Source organism: Cyclopterus lumpus, chromosome 8 (genome assembly GCF_009769545.1).
Source record: "Cyclopterus lumpus isolate fCycLum1 chromosome 8, fCycLum1.pri, whole genome shotgun sequence".
NCBI lineage: Eukaryota > Metazoa > Chordata > Actinopteri > Perciformes > Cyclopteridae > Cyclopterus > Cyclopterus lumpus.
In genome coordinates this window covers 9928036-9954759 of record NC_046973.1, presented here as the reverse complement: position 1 = coordinate 9954759, position 26724 = coordinate 9928036, and the positions used below count along the sequence as shown (strand labels likewise).

The window sequence follows — 26724 nt, the reverse complement described above, 5'->3', positions numbered from 1 at the left end:
CTGTTCTTCCATCACTGTGTGGTTTGGATCGGCCACCAAACAGGACAGAGACAGACTACAACTGATAGTCAGGTCTGCAGAGAGAACTATTGGTTCGAGCCTGCCCTCCATCCTGGACTTGTACACCTCTAGAGTCAGGAAGCGGGCTGGAAAGATCACTGCAGACCCTTCACACCCAGGACACAAGCTGTTCCAACTCCTCCCCTCTGGTAGGCGCTACAGAGCACTGTACGCCAAAACCACCAGACACAGGAACAGCTTCTTCCCAATGGCCGTCACTCTGTTGAACAATTAATCAGACACCTCCATCTGCACTACTTACCAACTTTCTGCACTACATCCCCAATTCACTGTTGTTTATATTGTACATACATCAGAATCAGAATCAGAAACCGTTTATTGCCAGGAATGTTTACACAAACGAGGAATTTTTTTTGGCGGAAAGGTGCAACATTAGACATGACAAACAACAATCAACGCGACAGCAACAGTGCAAAGTGTGTATTAACTTAAGTATAAGATAAAGTGCTCGGACAACAAATAACGTTAAAGTGTTTAGGTGTGTGTTTCAAGTGACATGTGTGTTTAAGTTAAAGTGTATGTTACATGTGACGTGTGTTTAAGTTAAAGTGCATGTTAAAGTGACGTGTGTGGAGGAGGAGGAGCCTGAGGAGGGAAGAAGAAGAAGGAGGAGAGAGTTAAAGACAACATGTTGCTATTGTTGTCTTTAATGTCTTTATATTTATCCTGTCATTTGTAATTTAAATATGTATGTACGATGAGAGCGTACATGTAACCGGAGTCAAATTCCATGTACTGTATGTGCACACATACATGGTCAATAAAGCTGATTCTGATGTTGAAGTGTCCTTGAGCAAGACACTGAACCCCCAGTTGCTTCACTGCAGCTCACTGCTCCTTAATAAAAGTCTACATTTCTCTTTCTCTTAATACTCTAAAAACCTTATGATATGCAGTATAAGGAAAATGTTCGAGAATACTAAATTAGAATAACCAAAAAGGCAGTTTGAAGGGAAGTGATTATTTCTTAAGAGTAGAACAACAGGCATCATGCAGCTTAAGTTTGCTTCTTAAAATCTGTCTATAATTTATTGGATTTGTGAGACAAAACAACAGTATGAGATCTGGAGATAATCGGCACATTTATTGACATATGATTCATGGTATATATATATATATATATAATCTACCTCTTTGTGATACAGAAACAGGTAAATAAATAAAATCATAGCGAAGGATTTTAATGGGATGCTTGGACTTTGACAAATCAAAGCTGCCGTTTGAAATTGGCAATTCACAGTTTAGAAACGTCCAGATAGCATTTAGGCTCGAGTCGGCTTCTCTTTCAGTGCTTGTATTTGGCCCTCTTCCTTTCTGTCCAGTATATTAGTTTCTTTCTCATCTTCCCCCCCTTGCAGTGCTAACCAGGACTCTTTGTGCAACCTCTCGCTCCTTTCCACCTCCTGAACAGCAGGTGGCAACGTCACCTGCATGTGTGGTGGCAGGTGCTTGAACTCATCGTCGTTCACATCATAGTCCTTCATCTTTGAGTCGAGCACCCACCAGCGGCCGACAAAGCCCACATCTAGTATCCGCTGAGGCAGCTCCCTCCAGGGTGTTGACAGATTGGAGCACTGGGCTTCGTACAGTGTGGTGTCTTGGTCGTAGTCAGAGTGGTAAACCAGAGAGAGCAGACCCAAGCTGGTATGTTGGAGCCGTCCCTCGTTACGAAGTTTCACCAGACTCTGTACGTGGCCATTTGAGGTCCCATTGCGGATCCATGGTGACAGCAGGCCCAGCTGGTTGGAGTACTCCAGCAGGGTGGCTTCAAAGGACGAGTGGTCAGGTCTTGTGTAGAAACAAGCCCAGGTCCCACCCAGCAGAGAGGCATATACAGAGGCTTTGACCGGTCGCTCCCATGAACCAACAACAATCTCCCGACATGCCTCTTTGTAGTCAGAGACCAGGTCACGACACCACCCAACTACACACAGAAGGAAATAAACAGCACAAGAAAGGTCAATTAGTCATGCCCAGTGTCCAAAACACAAGGCACCACATTGGGTTGCACCAGATATATTCGTCAGTGTATTACCAATTCATTCTAAGTTCTTAGTAACTCGATAGTTGTAAACGAGTGAAGAACTGAATTATAATTTAAAAGGAATTTTTCCTCCACACAATTACCATTTACATTATTAGGGATGGGTATTTTAGGCAAGCATACTATTCCATATTCACCACCATTTCTGCTTTTTACTTGTAGTAGAGTAAAACAAACCGGGAGACAAAAAAGATATATAAATATGTTCAATTTACGTGATTCAAACTCATATCATTGGGTGGAAAGACCGGTCGGAGACCTTACCAGTACGCCAAGATCGCCTCAGTTTACTCTGTTGTAGGTATACAACGGAATAACGTACAACACTCAGCAGTCGCGCGAATGGCAGAGGGCAACCAGATCAACTTGTGACCACACTGCCGACTACCATGGAGCATGTTGACGCACTTTACAATATTGCTGGTTTCTCAAACAAAATAGTCAACTGTTTAAAATCAGACAATTCAAAACGTCTTTAAAGTGCTGCAAATTAATGAGGAAGATGTTTGTGATGTTGTCATGAGGTAAATATACACAATGTGGACACTAACGCATTAGAGGCCACAAGAAAAGCAAAGCCACACAATTAAGAATTCAACCAGCCAAGAACAGAGATGTCAAACAATTAAGTGAACATATTTATATATTTACTGCACTACAGAGTTTTTTTTACGTGACACGTGTTTGCACAAAACAGGCTCCAAATGCCATGTCAATTATGTGTTTTGCTATTTTACCAACATTATTATAAAAAGGAAGGGCAATTTGCTTACTTCCTGTTTCAACACGTAAAGAAAACGCAACGTTTCAAATCGAGTGGACTCTTTCCCTTACAAGACTCTACGCAGTCTAGTCCGGTATGTTTAGACCAGAGACTATATACGAGAAGGTTTGACATTGAATTGAAGAATAAAACAATACGGCATTCACGAGGACAGCTACGTGTTCTCTTACTGTTCTCAACAGCTGCCGGAACTACGACAACAACAGACATGTTCGGTCGAAAGTCGCTAGTTAACAGGGCCGCCTGTTAAACCGGGACACCGTTTACCTGACACTAACTAACCTTCGGTCACTCCGCTTCTCACCTGCTTTACTGTTTTTCAGCCTCTCCCATCTGCTGCTTGTAACCGGAGCTGCTACCGTTTCTGCCGCAGCGGAGAACATTCTCCTCACCACACGCAGCGAAGCCATTTCAACGGATTGATTCACTAGTATGGTCACCTTCACGCCGGACAAACATGCTGTCAGAAGACAGCTCACATGAAGGCAAAATGGCGCCCGAAACGTGAATCGTTTTTAATCTTCCGACAGAAAGCAACTACTTCGCAAAGGTTCCGTTTGCTGTCACTTAAATATATATTGGTTTTGTGCTTTCAGTAACAACATTATGTAAATATGTATTTTGTAGATTGAACAGTCATCCGATGTGTTGCATAACTTTGCATTACACCGTATGCTTAAAAAAATTAACAACCTTTTGAAAAAGAAGACGGTTCACGTGACAGCTTTGTTTACTGGATGACGTGGACTTGAAACGCTACCCAGAAGGTGGACCAGACTGAGAGCTGCGTCGCTTGTTAAGGAAGACAGGCGTTAGCAGTGTATGACTTCCTTCCGTCAATGCATTAGCCTACATGTACTATTAGGTACGTTTATGCCTTGAAACAAATGAGAAATATGAGCGCGAGTGTGAATTGAGCCTAACGTTAGCTAGTAAAGCGTTAGCCGTCACAGCTTCCATCACCAGAGACACCCTGCTGCGGCAGGTCGGTGAACCTGTTTCTGGAGACAGTACGAATCTATGGCAGCATTATAACTGAAAAGTAACATATGTTGGTTTGTGAGATTGTTGCTTGAACAGATTGTTGATCTTTAGAGATGACCTGTTAGCCTGCAGGGAGCCCGAGTATGTGTATGTATCTGACCTGAGTGTTCATCTTCTCCTAGGTCTTGCATGAGATTGCTGTCCGATCACTGAAGCCATGGCTAGTCCTCATGATCTTCAATTCCAAGGTAAAGACTAAATCATCTCAATGCTTCGTACTGCTGCAGTGCTTGATGTCTGGCATGCCTCTTCCATTCCCTCCCCAACTCCATGTCTCAAGTCTAAATGTGGCTCTGTCTCAATATGTATAGGAATGTTTTTTTAGGCAAATTGGAATGAATGTATCTCATATCAAAATATAGCTTCTACCAGATGCACAGGGTTTGTGGACAACGTCACACAAGACTGACTGGAAATGACTAAGAAGTTAGCAGAGTCACGGCGTCAAATTACAGCAGATTAAACGGAAAGGGAATGTGTTTTCCTGACAGACTTCTGTAAAGGAAGGCGTAGCAGTATTATTAATAAATAAATAAAAGTATAGATCTGATTCAGTTTTAGGGAGTGCGATTAAAGAATTGCAATCTGGTTTTACTGTTGTTTAGAAGAATTCATTTGAAATGAGACTTGAAATGATGTGCTTCTTAAGGTAAAGGAAAACAACTGAAGGGTGTGTATCGAATTGTAACTTAAAATAATAAGGTGATTGAAATCTCAACATTAATGCATATTGAGACAACATTGAATCATCATATCGAATGTCTTAGGAAAAAACTCTGAAGTTAGGTTTCTATTCTATTCCCCCTTTTACTGCAAGGAAAACAAATAGTCAAGCAACACTTTATCAGCAATGGATTATGGAGGTATTCATGCATGCAAGTAAATAATATTAGATTCAGTGAATAATTGCAGGGTGTATGAAAAGGTTGGTTTATCCTCTTTTCTGTCTAAGGCCATATTGCATGAAATGCCTCCATATCTATGTTCTCCACTGACTCAACACTTTAAGGAACTGCAACCTTTAATAATGTGGACAAGTTATGGACATAATTCTTTAAATCTGCACTGTTTTGGTGAAAGTGCTTTTCAGGTTTTTGCACCTTTTGTCTTGGTGTGACTACAGAGACACTTAACGTAAATTATTAAATTACACTGCCAACTTGTTGATGTCCTGTTTGTTTTAAGTCTGTCACACAGGTTTATATTGGTGTCTTTAAAAAAGACTGATATGTTATATTTTTTTGATGAGTTGGCTGCTGAAAAGCTACTTTTTGAATGCAAGAAATTACCAAATTTTCCTGATCCTGTTTTCAAAAAGCTTTTTTTGCTTCTTGCTTATATTTGAGATATGATCGTGGCCCATCAATGCAGGGTACCTCTAAAAAATCAGACTGTAATGTTTTAATCCGTTTTTCTGTTTGAAAATCGAAAACGGGTTAACTACTCCCAGTGACCATTAATAGCAGCATTTGGCAAAGGGAGAGAGCCAGACAGGAAGTTGAACAGACTTCCTGGTACAGACCCTGCAGAAGAACAGTTTCTGATGTTGCACCACTACTAGTATTAACAGTGTTTCTTGATGCATGTCTGTAGAGTTTGAGGAAGCAGCAGAGCTTTTGTCTGCAGACCCGGGGGCCTCCACTCTCAGTATGTCTGCCTCAAACTCCATCAATCCAGCAGGGGAAGGAGAAGGAGAGGATGTGAAACTAGACCTCTCAGAGGACGAGGAGGGTCAGGAGGAGAGTTCAGAGGTGTGTAAACTATATGTATTGATTGCAGTATGTCACCATGATATAGGTTCTCAAAAAGTCTTGATGTTTTGAGTGGACAACAGCTGAACGTTGTGTGCTTCCAGTTGTTAGGAGGACAGAAACCAACTGGTGGCTTCTGGACCTTTGAGTACTATCAGTCTTTCTGGGATGTGGACACAGTGCAGGTATGAACCCCTTCCTCTCTCCATTACACTGAAAACAACTGCAGTTGTTACTGAACAGTTTTCTACATGGGATTTTCTTATGATAAATACATTCCGGAGGAAGAAATGTACATATTTTATCATGAAGATTACTTTTCGTAACACCCCATCATGTGATGCAGGTACTGGACAGAGTTAAAGGGTCAGTGATGCCATTACCTGGAAGAAACTTTATCAAACACCACCTTAGGAGTAACCCGGATCTATATGGTAAGCCAATAGTGACGTGTTAAATGTATTATATTATACATTCCCTTTCATTGTTCTTAATTTTTTCTGGATTTAAACACTATGTTTAGATGTGTGTTAAGGGGTTGGTGACTATCTAGTTAAGTTGTAGGCTGCAGATAATCTGCTCCTTTAAACTACATATTAAGTCTGCAATGGCTGCGTGGATACCAGGTGCAGACAATAAGTATGATTGGTATTAAGTCTTTGTGGATACCAGGTGCAGACAATAAGTATGATTGGTATTAAGTCTTTGTGGATACCAGGTGCAGACAATAAGTATGATTGGTATTAAGTCTTTGTGGATACCAGGTGCAGACAATAAGTATGATTGGTATTAAGTCTGCGTGGATACTAGGTGCAGACAATAAGTATGATTGGTATTAAGTCTGTGTGGATACTAGGTGCAGACAATAAGTATGATTGGTATTAAGTCTGTGTGGATACTAGGTGCAGACAATAAGTATGATTGGTATTAAGTCTTTGTGGATACCAGGTGCAGACAATAAGTATGATTGGTATTAAGTCTGCGTGGATACTAGGTGCAGACAATAAGTATGATTGGTATTAAGTCTGCGTGGATACTAGGTGCAGACAATAAGTGCATCACAATAGCTGTCCATCTCTTTTTGAGTAATGAGGCAAGGTATAAGAGAGGTCATCTGCATGCATCTCCAGCTCTATAAGAAGATAACCGTACAGTCACTCTATATCACAGAGTAAATGAAGTATCTCAACACTGTTACGGTGGGGAAAATGAACACAGCCTGATCATGTACAACACATCTGTCTTCTGTGAAATGGTCAAAGCTGATCCTCTAACTGAAGAACAACCCTGAGCCACAGTGGCCCCAATTCGTGATCCTTTTATGTTATTGATCCTCTATCCTCTTCACAGTTCTTCTAAATATCTAGGGCTAAAGATGCTAAAATGTCTTCTCTAAATTGTTCCTGAAGAAAAGGATTAGATCTTGGTCAGGATTCCTGGGAACTAACGTGATATATATATGTCACGTGTTTTCATATTTTACTTTGTATGCTTAGAATAATGAAGAGGCAGAATAAATCCTCCATAATTTGTGTGTGTGTGTGTGTGTGTGTGTGTAGGGCCATTTTGGATCTGTGTTACGCTGGTGTTCTCAGTAGTGATCAGTGGGAACTTGTCCACCTTCCTCAGTGAGCTGGGAAACCCCTCCTACCACTACCGACCACAGTTCCACAGAGGTCAGTCATCCACAGGCTCTTTAATTCACCTGAATAGGATTTTATATACCTGAATAGTTTGTCTTAGTTTCACTGAGTCATGCTGAGTCTGCTTTCTTTGTCCTGCTTTTCGCAAACAGTGACAATAGCAGCAGTTGTGATCTTCATGTACGCCTGGCTGGTGCCGATTGGTTTATGGGGTTTTCTGACCTGGCGGCAGGGGGCTGAGAGGCAGATCGGGGGCTATTCCTTCCTGGAGACGGTGTGTGTCTACGGCTACTCTCTCTTCATCTATATCCCCACCTCGGTGAGTCCCTTCCTCTCTCCTGAGTTTGACGAATGGATGTCAGGGTCGCTGTCTTTACACGGACCGATATCCCAGTATAGAGCACTATGTTTATTGGCATTCAACTTTAGTGTAAAGATGACACAAGGGTAAAGAAATATTTATAAATTAAAGCTGCGAGCAGCGATGAACGGGTCCTCGCTCATCTGCGCCAGTCGGGGTCACCAGCCCGCTCGGCCGAGAAAGCAGGGCCACCGGTCGGACGTATTACCGTTTGTCATGTAGCGCTGATTTTCTTACGCCAGTAGGTGGCGCTTCGACTGAGTGAAAATAAGCTTGTCAATATCCTCAGGCCATGACTGGTAACAAGCACGACAAGTTTGGGGCAGATTCGAGCAAGTCCAGTTGAGCCAGTAGGTGGCGCAATGAGAATGTGAACATATACATGCATCATCATAGACCTTTACTTAAATTTGACTCCTTTATCATACGTCTATTTTCACCAAGCTTGCTTAATCTGGTGACTTTTCGAGGCCGGCAAATACCCCGAAGATGCGCCCAATGTACAAAAATAAAGATCAGAATAATAATAATAATAATAATAAATTTCAATAAGGTCCTCTTGGACTGACTTCGTCAGTCGTTCGGACCCTAATTACCCCAGCAACGTGTAGACTCTCTACCTGGTAAAAAGCATGATCAAACCAGTAAAGATAAATTAATGTATTTTATGATCCAGCAAAGCATCTCAAAGCATCTCATCCCTTCTCAGTGATTGAAAGAACATGAACACTATTTATAACACCAGTCTGCCATTTTGTATATCTGTCCCTATTTCTTAATCTTCTTCTAGAGGAAAAAAACCTTTTAAGTGATCAGAAGTTTACATTTTCACACCTACAATTCCACGATGACTGGAAAACAACTCCACCTTTTTGAAATATGATTGACAGACCCCTGCAGTTAGTAAGTTGCCTTCGTCCAAATCTTTGAATTTAACCTCTCCACCAAGTTCGAGTTCGACTGATTAAATATAATATTGCCCAACATCATCGACTAGTTCTGTTTGTTTTCTCTTTTAACTCGACTTAAAATGAGCTTAGATTCAGACTGATACATTGGCCTCTCTTGATTGGTGAGGGGCAATTGATTAGAGTGGAGGCAATGTCAGACTGAAGATGGAAACAGTGTAACAAATTGATAATTCTGTCTATCAGGCGAGTTACAAAGTGGACCTTTTAGTAATGTTTTGCAATGCCTACACAATAATTGAGCCCTAAGAGCAATTAATCAAACTATGTTTCCTGATTTTAAGCAGAGGTTTTATTTTATTTCACATTATCTTAGGCCAGGAGCGCAACATGAATTAGCGTATATACAATATCTACAGAATTCAGATATCCATGTTCTTATGTACCAGTTTGGTATTTGTTGTGAATGATTCACCTTATTGTTTCCCACACCTGGAGTTCAGTTAATTTGGGAAGTTGATCAAGTTGTTTAGTCTGCTCCAGAGTTTGATTGGCAGGTTACCCATCAACCTAAACACTTTGAATAGAATGAACCAAACTTGTTCTGTCCAAAAGCACACTGATGGATCATTGACCAACATGTAACTCTGTCATTTCCAGGTTCTGTGGATCATTCCATTTGAGTGGTTGCGCTGGACACTGATCCTGTTTGCCATGGTGGTATCTGGCTCTGTCCTGGTCCTCACCTTCTGGCCGGTTGTCCGTGATGACACCAAGGTGATGTCAGTGGCTACAGTTGTTACCATCGTGGTTTTGCACACACTGCTGGCTATCGGCTGTAAGGTAAATAAGCTACATGGATCTATCAGCTATCAGTTGTACACATTTAAACCTTGAGGGAATAGTCAATTCTTTCCCTTTTTTTTTTTTCCAGATGTACTTCTTCCAGACAGCGGTCCATGTACCAACAACGGCCCCTACACCCCCCCCGCTTCACATAACAGGGTCAACAAGACCCCACTGACCAATAGGAAGGAGTGCCTGCAGGAGGGAGAGAGGAAATGAAGGAAGTCTCTGTTGTGCTTGGAATCACATGCAGATATATTACCATGTATAGGCAGGCGGGTAATGGCAATGTTGATTAATTGCGTGATCTGTTCAATCCTTGCGTGATGAACTGATGGGATGGGTGATTGTGATTGTTTGTCTAATTTTGTTTGTCTAATTTATCCTGAGGTGGCTCTACTGGGACTGAAGTAGCACTTGTTCACTGTAATAATTGTACATTTGTACAGTGATGTCTGGGGATGTGGTGCAAGTTTAGAAGAAGACATTAAAAATGATTCATTGGTAAGGGGAAAAGTGTAAAAAGTTCTAAACCAAATACAACCATTAAACCATGCTGCGACCATTCATTCAGTCAGTTGTGTTGCTCTTTCCATTTTGCCAACATTGCATTAGTGCAGTGATTTCAAAATGTATGCCATGAAAGGAACCAATTGCCATGAAATGTGTTGCAAAAATATACTTTGGTTTCTGACCAAATACCTGCAAAATAAATCAGATTCTCAAGAGCTTCAGCTGTATTTTGCAATTAAATACCCTATATTTACATAATCCAAATGTACAATCTGTACAGCATACAACCTCCTCTGTCATCAGAAAAGTGGCCAAAAAGAACAGGAAAAAAGGAAAGCATCCATATAAACCTGTGCAAATATATATATATATTGGTGTTGGTGATGTGCATTAACGTGACATGAATTCATACAGAAGGACAGAACATTTTTGCTAAATTGCATTGATCAATGCTAATCTTTTTTTTTTTTAGCACATTGATTAAACTAAGAAAATCATAGTCAACTTGTCTGTTAATCAGACCAGATGGCATGAATGGGTGGTTGGGCATTTCTCTGAGCGGGCCAAATGTACACTAAATTATAAACTCATACTCCCTATCTATACATAGCGTACGTACAGATGGATTTTCAGTGATCTGGAAACCACAGTGAAGTCATTGACAGTTAGTATTGGTCATTGGAAATGTCGCCTACCTGGAAAGCAGCCTTGGAAATGGAGCACAGCTTTTCTCTGTGGCGCTGCCAAGATGGCTGCCATTTTGGTCCAGCAGAGTCATAGAAATGAAAATGACATGAATGCTCAGGGATTGTCGGGAAGTCTTTTCTACAACATAACAGCATGCATTTTTAGACAGCTACTATCTTTGTCTATATTTCAACTGTATGAAGTCTTGGTACACATGATATTCAGGTGCACAACACACAGAGTACAACACATAGAGAGAACAACAAACATCAAATGGTGCTCACTCCAAGAGGGGAAAGAATGATAATAATAATTAATAGATTACATGCATAAATAATTACATTTAAAAAGATTAAAGAAAACAAAAATTAAAACAAGGGATGAAGAACTAATAATTGTCCACTCCTGAGTGTAGTATTGTAGGTGTTATATTTGCTTTTCAGAGAGGATTGTGTATAATGTGTGTTTATAGAGAGTCAACAGGTACATTATAGTAATAACCCTCATTGTATTAATAATGCTGCGACAGGACCCCATTGCTTTTGTAGCCTTAATAAATATGTTATTCCATGACATAGATGTCCCATACTTTTGGGATCCAAATAGCCTATGTGGGGGTTTAACCATCTGAATGTATTACCCTTGAATGCTGCTGAGGTTTCTTCAGTTAATTGAAGCCTCAAGTGTTTGGACCATGCACGACTGTGTACAATCTGCTCTTGGGCAGTACTATAATAAAAACATTCATGAAGACAACAATGGGTGACCAGAGTGTTTCTTTTTTCATCTAAATATATACTGACCTGAAAGCACAATTTGGTCAATCATCAATGACCAATGCCTGAAAAATATAATGCCATTCTTCTAATATTGTATAAGTGGGCAACTGCCCTGGTTGTTATGGCACTTTTATTGGTTAGAATTGTGTTCTTCGTAAAAACAAATGTATAATAACAACTATGGCAGGTGCTGTATTTTAGCTAATTATCTATCTCTGACTCAGGAAGGTGCCCCGAGTCAAACTCCAGTAAAACCTTTATTATGTTAACTTATATTATCCTCTTGTGGAGCATATTCCTGTTATTGCACTGGACCAAATGGAATCTTGGAGGTGGCTGGGTACGTATTCAGAGTTAGTGGGGGCTCAGAGTTATTAGTTATTCTAGCCCTGCTCTCAGAGTAAGAGCCTGAACTACATGAAGGAAATCATGTCCAATGTTTTGGACATGATTTGTTTTTATCTGAAAGCATACAGTACCAGCATTGAAAAAAACATGAACAAGAAAGCATCCAATGGACTTTCCTTTAAACTAAATATCTGTATCTTTGCCCCAAATAAGTTAAATAGACTAAGGTTATTCAGGGTGAAAGTAAAATATGGCTCACATTATTAGGAATGGGATAATTACCCTTTTTTTCAATAACAAATCGTATTGCAGAATTACACCAGTTCTCCAACTAATGACTGCGTACTGTTATTAAATGCATGCCTCTACCTTTTCAAAACTAGAGCTGCTCAAGTCCAAGTCTAGACTCAAGTCACTGAATGGAATCCCAAAAAGTAGCCAATAGCCTGCTTTAGAACATCCACACCATGTATGCACGTGCTTTTAAAGCACCGCATAGGGTATGCTAGGTCAAATATACCTAATGCAGTACATTGTTTTAACGGTGTTGCTGAAACAACCGTGTTATATTGGTGTTACTGTGTTGTAGCTGAGTAGAATATAACCCAGGTGAAGCCCTTGTAGCAGGTGGTGGTCTCGCGCCCTCCAGCGGCTCGTCTGAGCGTCGCGCGGCTTTTTTTTGTTGTTCCGCTCGTTGTTGTTGTGCGGAAGTGTCGATCTTTGTTCCGGACACGTGGTGCAGAAGGGGGTGCGTCCAGGACACTGATGTAAACACAGAATACGCCCCCCCCCTTCCGTCTGATAAATCACAGTGGAGCGAATGTGCGAGATAACCCGAATAGCCTCCGTCTGTCAGTCGCAGCGCTCCTCCTTGTCCGTCGAGTGTAATATGCGGTAAGGCGCCGACGGGCACCGCCATGGACTTCTACATCAATCTTAAGGTGAATTTCAGAGGAAATTCCAAAAATTTCCTCCTGTCGGGATCCGAGACCAAGAGCTGGGAGTCGATGGAGGCCATGGTAAGAGGAGCATCTCCGGGCCCGTCCGCACACACACACACACCTGCTCTCATCCACTAGGTACACGTCGCTTCTGGTTGTGCTTGGTGACATTGCTGTGCTACATCGCAGTGCGGTGCTAGCCCTAGATAGCCCAGCAGCTCCATATGTGCTCGAGTCGTCGTGCAGCGGTGAGTTCAGACAACAGGGAGGAATCCACTGCGGTCCCTCCATGGTTCTGCCGGTGGGTTGTCTCCATGGACACCGAGCCTCCTCCACCATGAGCAGGGTGAGCGGCCAGTGTTAGTGCGAGGATGCTTCGTGGTTCAATGCAACATCAGCATCATTGCATAGAGCTTTACACATCCGGGCTATCAGACATTATGATCATAGTTCCCAAAATGCTATTTATTTCAAATGGAGTTTTATTAGAGGCCTTTATTTAATATGTGGTTTGTTTCTGACCTTGTCTTGATATGTCAGATCAGAATCAGAATCAGAAACCGTTTATTGCCAGGAATGTTTACACAAACGAGGATTTTTTTTTGGCGGAAGGTGCAACATTAGACATGACAAACAACAATCAACGCGACAGCAACAGTGCAAAGTGTGTATTAACTTAAGTATAAGATAAAGTGCTCGGACATCAAATAACGTTAAAGTGTTTAGGTGTGTGTTTCAAGTGACATGTGTGTTTAAGTTAAAGTGTATGTTACATGTGACGTGTGTTTAAGTTAAAGTGCATGTTAAAGTGACGTGTGTGGAGGAGGAGGAGGAGGAGATGTACTGCCATGTTTAGCATAGTCACTACAATGTGCATTTCAAAAGCCTCAATTCCATCAGAACCATAACAGAGTGGAGAAACCAGTGCTCTCCCAGTGCTGAAGTGGTGTCTGCAACTTAGGAAGGAATACATTACCACAGCAACTAATACGACTGTGTCAATACAATTCATGCACCTGTAGTAAGTACTGAATCGTTAACAGCAATCAACAATTACTGGTTATTAATATGCAGTTGAATATTCATAAACAATCATATCACATATCACAAGCAGAACGACACCAAAGAAATGCAAAAGTCCGGTGAATAAAAGTACAGGACTACGAACAGAAGAGAGGATGGAGACTCAAAATGCCTGAGATCGCCATTTCTAATTCATCAACACACAATACCGTAGTAGCTAGTCGAGGTTAAGCTCTTAACTGCTTTACTGTTGAGTAGTTTAATTCAATGAACAATGTATCAAATAAGACGGTTATATATTTTGCATGTAGAATAGCTGTCTATCATCGTTGAATACATGTATTGGAGTATGAAGTTCAATATTTCACTGGCAGAGTGGAACGGGTCATCCTTCAATCAGAAGTCTTTACCCCACATTGCTCATGCATGGGCACGAACATCCGTTTGTTTAACTTGCATGGTAGCTCCTCCCATCAGCGTATGAATGGGTGTGAGTTGGTGAATGATGACATGTGTTAAAGGGCTTTGAGTGGTTGGAAGACTAGAAAACAGTCCATTTCCCATGACCTTACACTGGGTTGACTCCATCTGTATCCACTAAGCTGCTCTATTATTGTAGCACTGGGACACAAGCGCTTAGAGGAGATTCTAGCTAGCAATGACCATGTATTAGTACTTTTAGCCAACAAAACAAAGAAGGTTTCTTGTGTTACTGCAGTTGAAAGTATGAATGTAGCTTACTCTCCTGCATACTAAAGGTTCACCTGAAGGAATGTATCCCTTAATGTCTTGCTTCCTAACTCGCTCCCCTCTAGTGTCTGCCCTCTTGTATTGATTTTGAGATATGTATCGGTTTAATCTTGAATATTGCAAGTTTTTGCAAGGAAGTACCTGGAGCCTGCATCGAGTGTCACTCTCCTGAGTAGAGCCCACATGTATTTCCATGAACTATTCCTCAAATTAGGTGGAGAACTTTGTCATTGACTTCCTCTTAATGAACTCGAAAGGAGCTGATGGTGTCAGAATGAGCCTTGAGACACTCAAAACTGTGGGGTCCAGCTCTCTCAAGCACAGCGGTCGGGGAGAGTTCATTTGTCTGAGTGCTGCTGAGTCACAGATGTCAGACTTCACTTTAACTTGTTGTTATGTCTCCACTTATGCCGTGGCACTTTATGTCTCTCATCCTTTTTTTGAATGCCATCATCCTCAGTCCTCATCAGATCTTGGTTCCTGTGTGTGTAGGTGAAGCGCTCGTTTGGCCTGTGCAGTCTTCAGCTGACCTACTTTGATGAGGAGAACGAGGAGGTAAGAAGTTCTCTTTGTTTCTCACTTTGTCTTTTTCATACTTACAATTATTTTTTTTACACAGTAAAGTCAGGCCACATCACTGAAAATCAATGTATGATTAATTGTCATATTGACCAAGGCAGCGACACTGGGCACCTCACAATTCAATACAATTTCGATTCAGAGGGCTACGATGCAATTATTAAAAGACATTTATTCTGATGTATCAACATTTGTTTGTTCTCACTGTGGCTATCTGCTATGACATAACAAGCTCCCCTTATTCAAAAATAAATAATGTAGACTTCTTTTCCAACAAACCCCTCGTTATAGGCAATGAACAGTCAGCTCTCTGGAACATGGTAAAACTATGTGTACAGTAATAAATATTGCATCCTACCTGAATGAGTTTATGGTCTCAATGGCTGGTTTCAAGCCTTCTTCAATTCAACACGATGATCATTAGGTCAATTGTGGTCCATTTCGAGAAAAAAATGATGTAAATGTTATGCTTAAATGCGTCGCTACCTTGTGATTGACAGGTCGCTACCACACCGTTGTCTACTTTTTTTCATTTTAGAACTTGAACTTTTTAAAAAAAAAATTTTTTAAAGTTAAGTTTTGGTCAGCTTTGTACAATTTGACATTCAAGATATTTATTGTCATAAGCACAGTTATCAGACCGTTACAATGAAAGACTCACTTTGCTTGGTCCTCCTTCCACACATTGTTGTATCGACATCATCCCAATGACATCATCGGGGTATTTTCTCAGGCTTGCGAAGAAGACATGATCCAACTGTAGCCTTGATGAGTAAATTGAGCTGCATTTTCATAACATTGGTGTGCCTTGACAGTAATTCTTGGAACTGTATCACAAAAGCAAACACCATAGTGTTAACATTCTCAGATTGACACAAATAACCTTCCCTTGTCTCCTTCCAGGTGTCCATTAACAGCCAAGGTAAGCAAACCATCACAGGACATGGTATGCTGAACAAAACCAAATAGATCAATGACATAATAACGGCTTCCACATTAATATCATAGTGATGAATATTTCTGCTTTTATTCCAGTGGACTATGAGGAGGCATTGAAGGTAAGTTGATTTGAAGTTCAATTGTTATTCACATGTATGTACCTATGGGAAATACAGAAGTAGTGTACAGTACATTTCAGCCATAGATAAAGAATATGAGTAGAAGGACATGAAACTGTTTGCCGTGGTCATTTGATGAGTACAAAGGAAAAGACAATTAATACTTTCTGTCCTTCTTACTCAGCTCCTCGTGAAGACCAAACAATGCATCCCCCTCCGAGAAGCCAACTCTCTGTACATTAAACATGTGACTTGAAATAGTAACTTAAGTAATTAATTTACTGGTTGAAGTTATATATAGTTCTATTGTAAGAGATTGTAATGACTGCGTTAAACACCGCAATGCCTCAGGAGGCTGATGGCTCCTCTCTAGCACAGCATTGTGATCGTTATCAGAAGAAAGACAGACCTTAGTTTGAAACTGATCATTTGCATGTACTTATTTCCCAGAGTGCAGCGAGGCAGGGGAACCGACTCCACATGAACGTGTACGAGACTCGAGGCCAGCCGGCGAGGGTCCCATCCAACAAGGCCAGCGGAACAGAGCCCAAGAGGGGCTTCAGACCCCCGCAGCACTGTCCCGCTCTGGCCCAGGTGGTCAGCCGCAAAGTACAGGCTGCAGTTCCAGAACAGGGCATGGTACGAGCCCTGCACATCTGTTCATTATGGCCACTGACAATGTCTTTGCGTTGATATTATTCAGCTGCCAATCACACTGTTACCAAACTTTGGGAATCATCACCTTACTTTTTGGAGTAACAAGAATGTGGATTAGACATTTGTACCCCCAGATTACTTACTTTCCTTGAATGAATAGTGTTTGATTCTGCACTCAGTTGTCAGTTTATTATGGAATGTGTTGTTACTCTGTTATGTAGTTCATTCTGGTCACATGACATCTATTGCAGAGGAGGGATCCTCCACAAGGGTTCTTCTCTTTTTCTCCTCTTAAAGGGTTTTTTGGGGAGTTTTTCCTGTTCTGATGTGAGGGTCAAAGGTCAGAGGATGTTTTATGTGTACAGATTCAGCTGTATGATGGACTGTATTATAATATATAGAGGATTGTCCTATTTCATCAGAATGATCACATTCAAATTCTACAGAGTGGCTTCAACACCAATGTTCTGTCTGTTGTTGTCGCCAATATGAGAAGAAGACGACACACTTTATTGGAGAACTTGCGAATTGCTGTATGGTCATTTACATTGACAATGATTGATAAAAGAAGTTAATATGCATGTTTTATCTAATTAATATCATATCTTGTGTTAATCAGGTGATGTTGAAAGACATGAAGGGGACCAAAGAAGAAGACAAGACTCCTCCAGCCTGGTTCACCTCTTACATGGAGAAGGTCAGAACAACCGGATGACGCATGAGCTCTGAACTAATTTAACAGCAGCACATAAACAATGAATGAGTAAGCACTCTCCTCCCATCTCTCCCATTAACCCTCCAGTTTAAGGACCAGGTAGTCCGTGAGGCGGTGGAGAAGATCTGCCGTGAGTTCTCTGGACAATGCTGCATCCACAAGCCTCTGGGAGGAGGAGGAGGAGCAGCGGCAGCAGGAGCAGGAGCAGGAGCAGGAGCAGGAGCAGGAGTTGGTGGAGGTGGAGGTAGAGGGGAGGCAGTAGGAGGAGCGGAGGCCCAGCAGGTCCCCGAGGTTTCCTCCTCCACTCTGCCCGGAGCTCCATCCTCCTCCACGCCTCCCTGCTCCTCCTGCCGGGGCCAGACCACGGGAGGAGGCTACCAGTGCAGGTATGTGCTGAAGGACTGGAACATATCTATACTCTCCAAGCTGATCTGCAACCAGCTGCCATGATCTGTCTCTACGTTCCACTGGGTTCTTTCCTTTGTCTTGATGCCGGGAGCAGAATGAAGGAAGTAAATCAGCTTCTCGGATGCCATTTTGGCTGATTACGTTATTATTTACAGTGCCTCTGAGGACGGATGTAAAACAATGCAGAAAATGTCCCTGGTTAAACCTATTTTCTTATTTTCAAACAGAAAAATGCGGACTGTGAAAAGGCCTTTGGAGTAGTCTACTGATTGAGCTTCGCAGTCCTGTAACCAAACATCCCATCGGGGGATCACCGGGGTCACGTCACTTTAAGTTGATAGAAAATGTAAACCAATAAATGCACATTTAATATTAACATTGTAAATATAAATTAAAAAAAGCTGAGGAGATCTCAAAGGAGGGGCTTCTCACTTAAAGGAGAATGCCACCTGAGCTGGAGCCGTGTAGTGAAACGTTTATTCACCAACCAATAAACACACTTGCAAATGTTCCGCTGCTGGAAACCCCTGACAGAGTATGCCAGGCAGACGCATATCTGACGACCCTGCAGCATAACTCATTATTGCTTTGTTTTACTCACGCCTGGAGCCTCCGAGTGTGTACACAGGCGTTGATACAGATGCAATGAGCGCTGCATTATTCTCCAAAAGAGAATGTAGAGAACACTTCGACTGAAGGTGTAACTGGCTAAAATCCATGAATGAGGAGGAGGAATAGTACTTATCTGTAAATTCATATTCAAAGATACTTTATTGCCTTTAATATTTATTTTCTTTGTATAGTCCAAAATCACAAATGAGACTCAGAGGGCTTTACAATCTGTACATATATGACATCCCTGTCCCCTCGCATTGGACAAGGAAAACCTTTAAACAAGGAAAATAAATAGGAAAAACTGAGGAAGAATCCACAAGGTGTCATGTGTACAGAATGAACAACATCATAATAATAATAATAATAATGATTTCTCTCTCTTGCTCTCTCCCTCTCTCTCTCTCTCTCTCTCTCTCTCTCTCTCCCCCCCCCCCCCCTCCCTCCTCTCTCTCTCCCCCTCTCCCTCTCTCTCTCAGTGTGTGTACTTCCTGTACCCTGTGCGAGCCCTGCAGTTTCTCTCATGATCCCAGTCACAACCTGGTGAGAGCCAGAACTCCTCTGTCCATCCCAGAGCACGGGTCACCTGCCCCAGACCACAGCAGGTATGACACTGCCATCATGTTAGAAGGACATTGTTCTTACTTTTAAATATTATAGGTTATTTTAATAGGGTTTTGGTTAGATGCCTGAAATAGTGTCTGTGGTTCACACAAACTTAAGAGATTTTAACATTTTTGTTCTATACAATAAAAATATTCCAGTAAATACACCTCTCATGAATGTTGAAGCTTTTACAGGTTTAAAAAAGGTAGTTGCTCACAAGTGAATGAGAGACAAAAACCTGGCATTGTGCCAACGAGCCCACACGGTGCACACTCCGCCTAACATTAGTGTTTTACTTCTGCCAATTGTGTCCAGGCTTCAAAAATCATAAATGTGGTGATGATTTGTAAAGATTATCTTGCTGAACATAGTGTGTAAGTATCATAAAATTGTGTTTACCACAGAGCTCATTTTCTGCAATAATCCAAAATCCAATGGGGAAAATCGAGGGAACCGGTGCGATGCTAACTTCTGGGTTGGCCAACAAAAAAATCGGCGTCCCTGCAGCACATTGGACAAAACTCTGCAAATAAAAAGGAGGGAAGTCACAAATGTTACGCGGCCTACGAGAGACAGGAAGCAATCCACAAATGTGTCATTTTATGTGAACAAATGGATTCACAAATGCATATATATCACTTTACATGTAAATTGAAATGACATTCAAATTTGTGTTGACAGAGTAATTCATGCAAATTGCTCTGTATTTTTGTAGATATGACTTTACATAACTCAAATAAATAAAAATACATGTTTGTGTATAGTGATGTATTTTTGGACATGGTACACATTTTTGGATTGTCTTCTGTGGGTTCCACCAGAGTCAGTAGTGAAAGATGTGATGTTTACCTTGTTGACTGTCTTCACCTGGGAACCTAAGAAATTGCGTAGGTGTCCGTAATTTGTCAAGTAATAAGCAACGGTGTTGCTTATTGCTGTAATGTAATGCTGTAATGTCATTTTTTATATTCTTCGTATTCATATTCAATATCAGTCCAATGTTGTGCAGTAGAAGAGTGAAATGGTCCTTTAATGAGAACACACAGAGCCTGCAGAAGAACACCTGGGTTAACAGGGAACGTCTCTGCAGTACATATGAAGATGTAAACGTTCATATATTAGTAAAGTGTCAGCTGATCGGGATGAAGGTGTCACTGGGCCTGGTGGTGTGGGACCGGATGCTGATTAAGGTGATTCAAATATTGATGTGTTATGCCTGAAAGTATTACTTGGGGATTCCAAATAGTGTCAGTACCTTTGCCAAAACTCCGGACAGCAGCTGGAAGCGATAGTTTTGAAGTGGATTTGTATGAGGTACTTATCCTAGATGACGGTCGACACGCCCCCAACTGGCAGGATATAAGCCCATCAAAAAATAAATCAATATCAGTACGTTATATTTAGAATATTTTAGCTGGTTTACATTGCCATGCGACAATTTATTGGAAAAAAACATATTTTACCCAGCAGAATATGGTGGTTGTTATTGTGTGACTTATTGTTGTGAATCCAAACTAACTAACACTAACCTCACTATGGATAAGTACCTCATACCACCACACTCCAAACACTTTGACTATCCATTTAATTTTAATTAATTAATCTTTTTATGTCATTCAATGGTTGTACATCAAATGGATGCCAAACTGTTGGCATCTATTTAATGTGTGCCAGCACTTTAATTGTGTTAACAGAACTGAAATAAATGTTAATGACGTTTTTTATACATAAATAAATGTATATATAACGCTACAGTGAATGGGACATTTAGTAGTGGTCATGGGGTAGAGTGGTCCTCCACACAGTTTGCATGTCAAGTGTCCTTGAGCAAGACACCTCAGCCCACCGCTCCTAGAATGGATGACCACATGTCATGTATGTATATATGTCAAATGACACGTAATAAAATGGCCGTTTGATGCTTGAAGGGAGTCCTTGTTGATGTGGCACACTGGCTCCAACCCTTCAGGTTCTACCGGCGAGGCGACCGCAGCTTCAGAAAGGCGGAGAAGCAGCGGCTGAAGGCGGAGAAGCGCCTGCTGAAGGCCGAGGTCAAGGAGATCCGGAAACAGCTGAGAATGGAGAGGCGGGGTATACAGTGGAGCTCCTCCCACAGAGATGGAAGCTCCTCCCCTGTCCTTCTGCAGCCTCGAGCCACCCAGCACAACAGCCCTGAGTAGGTCACTAAAGATAACACGGTCCAAACTAGATTGGTTATAATACACAAACAATTAATAAGAATCTGTGTAGGTCAGTGATTCTAAAGCAGATATATGTTGTATTTATAATCATAGAGGGGTGTGGAGTAGTTCAAAAGATGTGATATATTATAAATTACATATATAAATTCAAAGTCATTGTATTGAGTCAGCTATAAATAAGTGAAAGAAATTTATTGAGCCTGAAAAGAAGTGGAAACCATATATGGATAAATAGTTGAAATAGATAACTACAATAATTAATATTAAAGATAGTTTGCTTAAACTTTTTAATAAATGGTGAAAATAATGGACAAAAGTTTAAATAACTAGCTAAATGTAATATGGATTGAACTAAATAATGGTGCCTACTTGAGGGCCATGGCGTATAACTGACAAAAAGTAGATTAAAGTAGGTGTAGATTATGCCAGGAACATGTTTCCAATAAGGATGAATTGAAATGATCAAACCTGGTTTAAAGAAATGGTCAAAACATCCAACTCAAGATCAATGCCGGACTAAAGGACTTTATTTCCTGCCCAGACGTCCAAAGCGTCCCTGTCCCCTGGTGGTTCCAGCCATGACGGCTGCCTTTCTGGACGAGAACCTTCCTGATGGAACCCGACTGCGTCCTGGGACCAAGTTCATCAAGTACTGGAAGATGAGGAACACTGGATCAATCTGCTGGAGCGCTGACACCAAGGTACTCGTCTATTGTCCATTCTACTCCCATTGAAGGAAAAGCAATGGTTCGTCATCTGGGGAGAATGAATGGGCTCGATTGATATCATATCTAAGTCTGCCAACCTGTTTATGAATTCAAAGAAAAGTTTTTACCTTACAGTGGAGCTAATCAAAAGGTCAGAGTAGTATCAAGAAATATATCATCTTCTGGAGACAAGCAACTCAGCTCCAGTGATGACAATGTTCAGTCACTCACCCTTCAGAATGAAGTCTCTTGGCATATATGTATTATATGTAATTGTTGGTTATGATGGTTATGTACCAACATTTGAGGTTCCCTAAGGATGAACCTTATCAACTTTAACCATGACCTTTCCCTCTACCATCACTATGAGCTTGACATTTTGGGTTGTACATAAAATGTTGTGTTATTTAAAGGCTTGCCATACATTTTGTACAGGCATTCATGGATTTTAAACAATAAAAGAAGTGTGTATTTGCACCTGGGAAAAGTACACATAGTGGGCTAGATAGATAAAGTATACGATACCTGCTCAAGTAGTTCATGTTTTCCACCGAGTTCATCTGCCAAACAAGTGGCATGCCCATCTGGTGCTAATTAGCCAATATTACCATCCTAACATGATGGTAAAGCTGTCAACTCTTATGTGCATACACACTACGGCTTTGCAGCCTTTTTAGGTACTAGACGGTGTCTCTAATGAGGGTCTGTACCACTTGGAGGAAAAGCAGCACCAATTAAAATGACTGTTTGTGCATCGGGGTTGGTGTTATTTATCTGTGGGTTCATCACTGTGAGTGACACCTTTCACTTAACCCATAGACAGTTTACCCATTGTTCACTAAATTATTGATTTATAGTGTTATACTGTAGTCAAAGAAAGTACCATGGATAAATGAGCATCATATTTTGCCTTGTTTTGCTACCTGCAGCTGAAGTTCATGTGGGGAAACCTGGCGGTGGGTTCTGGAGACCGTTGGAGAGAAGTGTCTGTTCCCTTCCTCCAGCCAGGACAGGTCAGAGAGGAAGTTTTCATTCACACCTATCTTTGGAAAAGTACCCTGAACGTGTCATCTTTCTTGTTTCTCTTTTTGTACCACTGATTCACGTGGACGTGGTCTGTGTGCCCAGGTTGGCATCGTGAGTGTGGCGCTGTGTGCTCCTGCCGTGGAGGGCTCCTACACCTCCCACTGGCGCCTGGCCCACGGCGGAGAGCAGTTTGGACCCCGGGTCTGGTGCAGCATCGTGGTCGATCCTCTGGCCCCAGCGCCCATGATGGCTGATGGGATACTGGTGTCACCGTGTGTCACGCCTCAGGTAGAACGAATATGTGGATGAATGTAAACGGGAATGTCATCACTTAATGTGTGGAAGTGTGTGAATAAATCAATTCCGCTTCAGAGCTCCAGGCTCTGGCACCCACATCCCTCGCCAGGACCCCGTGTGTGAGCGCATGTGTTAAGGCTGAAAGTCCTGTGTGTTAATGTTCTTCATCAACGTTAACATGCAGCTGTGTATTACACAGTGTACTATTTTATCACGCTTATCGTTAAAAGTATGATCTGCAGGAATTTCCTAAATACAATAATATATTCATCACTTCTATTCAATTCAATTCAATTCAGTTTATTTTGTATAGCCCAATATCACAAATTACAAATTTGCCTCAGAGGGCTTTACAATCTGTACACATACGACATCCCTGTCCCAGGACCTCACATCGGATCAGGAAAAACTCCCCAAAAATAACCTTTGACAGGGAAAAAAGGGAAGAAACCTTCAGGAGAGCAACAGAGGAGGATCCCTCTCCCCGGATGGACAGATGCAATAGATGTCATGTGTACAGAATGAACAGCATTTACAAAGTTACATAAACACATTACTTGAATATGACAATGTATGAATGGAACTCCAATCCATGAAACAGAAGGAGGTAGAGAGGAGGGGGGGCGGGGTGCATCAGCAGGGCCAACGCGGGAGGCCGGCTCACCAGGCATCAGACACCGCCAGGTCCAATGGACCCTCTGAGATGTGAAGTCACAACGACTCCGGGGAGGAAGAGTTAATAAGGTGCAATGGAGAGATGTAAATTCATCCATAAGGAGAGAGAGAAGAGGAGATAGGTGCTCAGTGTATCCTAAAACATCCCCCAGCAGCCTATAAGCCTATAGCAGCATATCAAGGGGCTCGACCAGGGCAAACCTGATTCAGCCCTAACTATAAGCACTATTAAAGAGGAAAGTCTTAAATCTATTCTTGAATGAGGTGACTGTGTCTGCCTCCCGGACTGAAAGTGGAAGCTGGTTCCATAAAAGAGGAGCTTGATAACTGAAGGCTCTTGCTCCCATCTTGTGACCCACTAGAAGTAGGTGGTGGCGTCTGTATCCTGCCCTCAGGATGTAGCCCTTCATTCACAATCCAGCTACTGCACCTCGCCGTGGGGTTGTTTCTTTCTTCGTTCGCTGTTTTCTCTCCTCATTGAGCTGTAGAGGAATGCTGTGTTTACAAACACCAACAACCAAACATATTATACCCTTAATAAATAATAGCCGAGCATATATTTAATACATCGTACCATATCCATGCCACACAACCCCAAGGTAAGCAATACAACTGTAATATTTCTATATAACTTTGACTAACCTGAGTTTGTTAACGTTAGCTCGCTATGCTAATGTTGTTTACAAACGTTAACACACGTTAGCACAACAACACGGAAAAATAGTGTTAAGATGAATCTAATAATTTCAGTTTTCATTAACTTTAGTTTGCTAACGACAGAAAGTGTATACAGTGTCTCTAAAGTATAAAGTGACAGCGGTGCAAGGTTTATTGATGTTCAGTTTGAGGAGAATCTGGCCAGAGGAGATTTATTATAAAGTCTAATAGCAGTGGGCAGGAATGTTCTCCTTAGTTATTAAGGAGCAGTGGACTGCAGTGAAGCGCCCGGGGAGCAACTCGGGGTTCAGTGTCTTGCTCAAGGACACTTCAACATGAAACTATGTGCTGCTCAATGTTACAATTATAAAGTTAAGTAGGAACATATTAAGGTCGTATTGTTCGTGGTATTGTTGAACCTATTCAAACAAATCAACTTATGCTATGGTTGGGATAAATTTGGTTATTAGAAATTATCAAAGATAATGCAGAAAACTGCTTTTTAAAAGACACAATAAAGTGTTATAATTACAAGCAGTGATGACCACGACTACTACATCAATCCAGCATGTCGTGTTTGGGTCAGTAAAAGAGAAAGAGAGGGGAAAGCATCCGAAACTCAAACAATAAAGGGCCGTTGTGTTGTCCGTCCGCGGGTAAACAGCAGCTGATCCTGGTATGGCAGTGGATGGAAATCCAGGGGCAGGGATCATATCCTTGGGGAGCCCTAAGCCAATGGGAACTCCGGACCTGAATTCAAACCACATCTCACACTCAGGTGAGATTTTCTGGATATGGTGGGATTCTGGCTTTGTCCCATTGTTTTAGGCTTTTGCAAGTAGGCCTCTGTGTCCAGGCTCATGGTGCTAAACAGGCGGCTCCTTTTTTCCCCACATGGTGAGGTCCCAACATTATTATAACCTGGTGATCGTCTCTGGCATACACCATTTCAGGCATCACATCCTTCAAACTCAGGATCATAACGGTTCCAAGCCTGGAACTCTGCAGTTATACCCTTCTATGGATTATCAGAAATAACACTGATATATAAAGAAACACATAGTGTACTGTGTCCATTATCAAACAGATTTGACTTTGTCTGCAGGGTAAGAACCCAGTCGCGAAGGATGGAAAAGCCTGTGCAGCCAGAGAGCAGCCCCTGATGTCAGTGGACCAGGAGGAGTACTACATCCCCTCTGTGGACCTGCTCACTGCCCAGGTAATTCAATCTGCACTCAGCACTGTTCTGTACACTTTGCACTAAGGCCGCGTCAGCCAATGGGTAACTCCAGATCAATCTGCAATGTGAGGATGATCACACACCACAATGCTTTTTAGGCGTGTGAAAATGTAATGTATTGTTTTGTAAGTTCATGAATTTACCTGATTACACTTCATCAACCTCATAATCACAGCTACACAATCAAATTGTTGTCTAATATTTAACACACACACAGTGTTGAGAGAAGTACTCTGATACTTTAATTGTGATACAAGTAGCAATTAGCACAGTGTAGAAAAAACTAAGTGAATGTCCTGCATTTCAAATTTTAAATCTAGTGAAAGTACATGCACGTATAATCAGCAAAGCCTACTTAAAGTAAAAGTAGTCATGATGCAGATTGTCCCTTTTCAGAATAATATGTACATACTGTATTACTGGATTGCAATTGGTGATAGATCAGTGTGGAAGGATCACAGCTCCCCTCCCAATCAAAAACACATGTGTTCCCTGTGGTGCTAATGATCAATCTAGTGTTGGAGGTAATAGCCGTAGTGACATCTACCTTGTCTTCAATTTTATGGAAGGAGATGGCACTTTGCACGTAAACGTTTGTTATGAATTAGGATGTAATGTCAGCCATTACCTGAGCCATTACCCTTTTATTAAGCTTTGTTAAATGTGGAATAAGATTAATTTTATAACAAAATTATGCTTCAACTAGTTTCCAATAAAGGCTGACCACTGCATTGACATTAAAGTGTATTTATTGTGAGGCACATGCAGGAAATTTCAAATACA

The 26724-nt window shown here is 41.5% G+C and overlaps 3 protein-coding genes across 5 annotated transcripts in view; 2 read left to right on the top strand and 1 right to left on the bottom strand.

Moving 5' to 3' along the window:
- Positions 1–1139: 1139 nt before the first annotated feature.
- Positions 1140–3336, bottom strand: timm29 (translocase of inner mitochondrial membrane 29). Its single transcript, XM_034539262.1, has 2 exons — positions 3214–3336; positions 1140–2005 (listed from the first exon to the last, which is right to left on the bottom strand). The coding sequence occupies exons 1-2, from the start codon at positions 3317–3319 to the stop codon at positions 1344–1346; spliced, it is 768 nt and encodes a 255-aa protein (XP_034395153.1). The 5' UTR covers positions 3320–3336; the 3' UTR covers positions 1140–1343.
- yipf2 (Yip1 domain family, member 2) lies at positions 2989–10031 on the top strand. Of its 3 annotated transcripts, none has more exons than XM_034539261.1 (9): positions 2989–3459; positions 4076–4141; positions 5547–5704; positions 5809–5889; positions 6051–6138; positions 7264–7380; positions 7500–7666; positions 9277–9459; positions 9551–10031. In XM_034539261.1, the coding sequence occupies exons 2-9, from the start codon at positions 4111–4113 to the stop codon at positions 9638–9640; spliced, it is 915 nt and encodes a 304-aa protein (XP_034395152.1). In that variant the 5' UTR covers positions 2989–3459; positions 4076–4110; the 3' UTR covers positions 9641–10031. The 3 variants fall into 3 exon arrangements, with proteins under 3 accessions (XP_034395152.1, XP_034395149.1, XP_034395150.1); XM_034539258.1 differs by lacking the exon at positions 2989–3459 and adding an exon at positions 3479–3774; XM_034539259.1 differs by lacking the exon at positions 2989–3459 and adding an exon at positions 3634–3894.
- A 2535-nt stretch (positions 10032–12566) lies between these two features.
- nbr1b (NBR1 autophagy cargo receptor b) overlaps positions 12567–26724 on the top strand; it is a 30267-nt gene continuing 16109 nt past the window's right edge. Inside the window, exons 1-13 of the mRNA XM_034538697.1 lie at positions 12567–12808; positions 14996–15058; positions 15986–16004; positions 16118–16140; positions 16591–16779; positions 17417–17494; positions 17600–17898; positions 19012–19137; positions 21108–21314; positions 21881–22040; positions 22976–23059; positions 23175–23360; positions 25807–25920. Coding sequence (XP_034394588.1) covers positions 12707–12808; positions 14996–15058; positions 15986–16004; positions 16118–16140; positions 16591–16779; positions 17417–17494; positions 17600–17898; positions 19012–19137; positions 21108–21314; positions 21881–22040; positions 22976–23059; positions 23175–23360; positions 25807–25920 — 1650 coding nt within the window. The 5' untranslated portion in view covers positions 12567–12706. The remainder of the gene's footprint in view (positions 12809–14995; positions 15059–15985; positions 16005–16117; positions 16141–16590; positions 16780–17416; positions 17495–17599; positions 17899–19011; positions 19138–21107; positions 21315–21880; positions 22041–22975; positions 23060–23174; positions 23361–25806; positions 25921–26724) is intronic.

Excerpts from the sequence above, each read along its gene's own strand:
- yipf2 (XM_034539261.1), top strand. The coding sequence starts at position 4,111 with ATGGCTAGTCCTCATGATCTTCAATTCCAAG. Across the intron at positions 5,705-5,808 it reads GTCAGGAGGAGAGTTCAGAG|TTGTTAGGAGGACAGAAACC; the intron begins GTGTGTAAACTA and ends GTGTGCTTCCAG. Across the intron at positions 7,667-9,276 it reads TCATCTATATCCCCACCTCG|GTTCTGTGGATCATTCCATT; the intron begins GTGAGTCCCTTC and ends TGTCATTTCCAG.
- timm29 (XM_034539262.1), bottom strand. The coding sequence starts at position 3,319 with ATGGCTTCGCTGCGTGTGGTGAGGAGAATGTTCTCCGCTGCGGCAGAA. Across the intron at positions 2,006-3,213 it reads GCTGAAAAACAGTAAAGCAG|TTGGGTGGTGTCGTGACCTG; the intron begins GTGAGAAGCGGA and ends TTCTGTGTGTAG.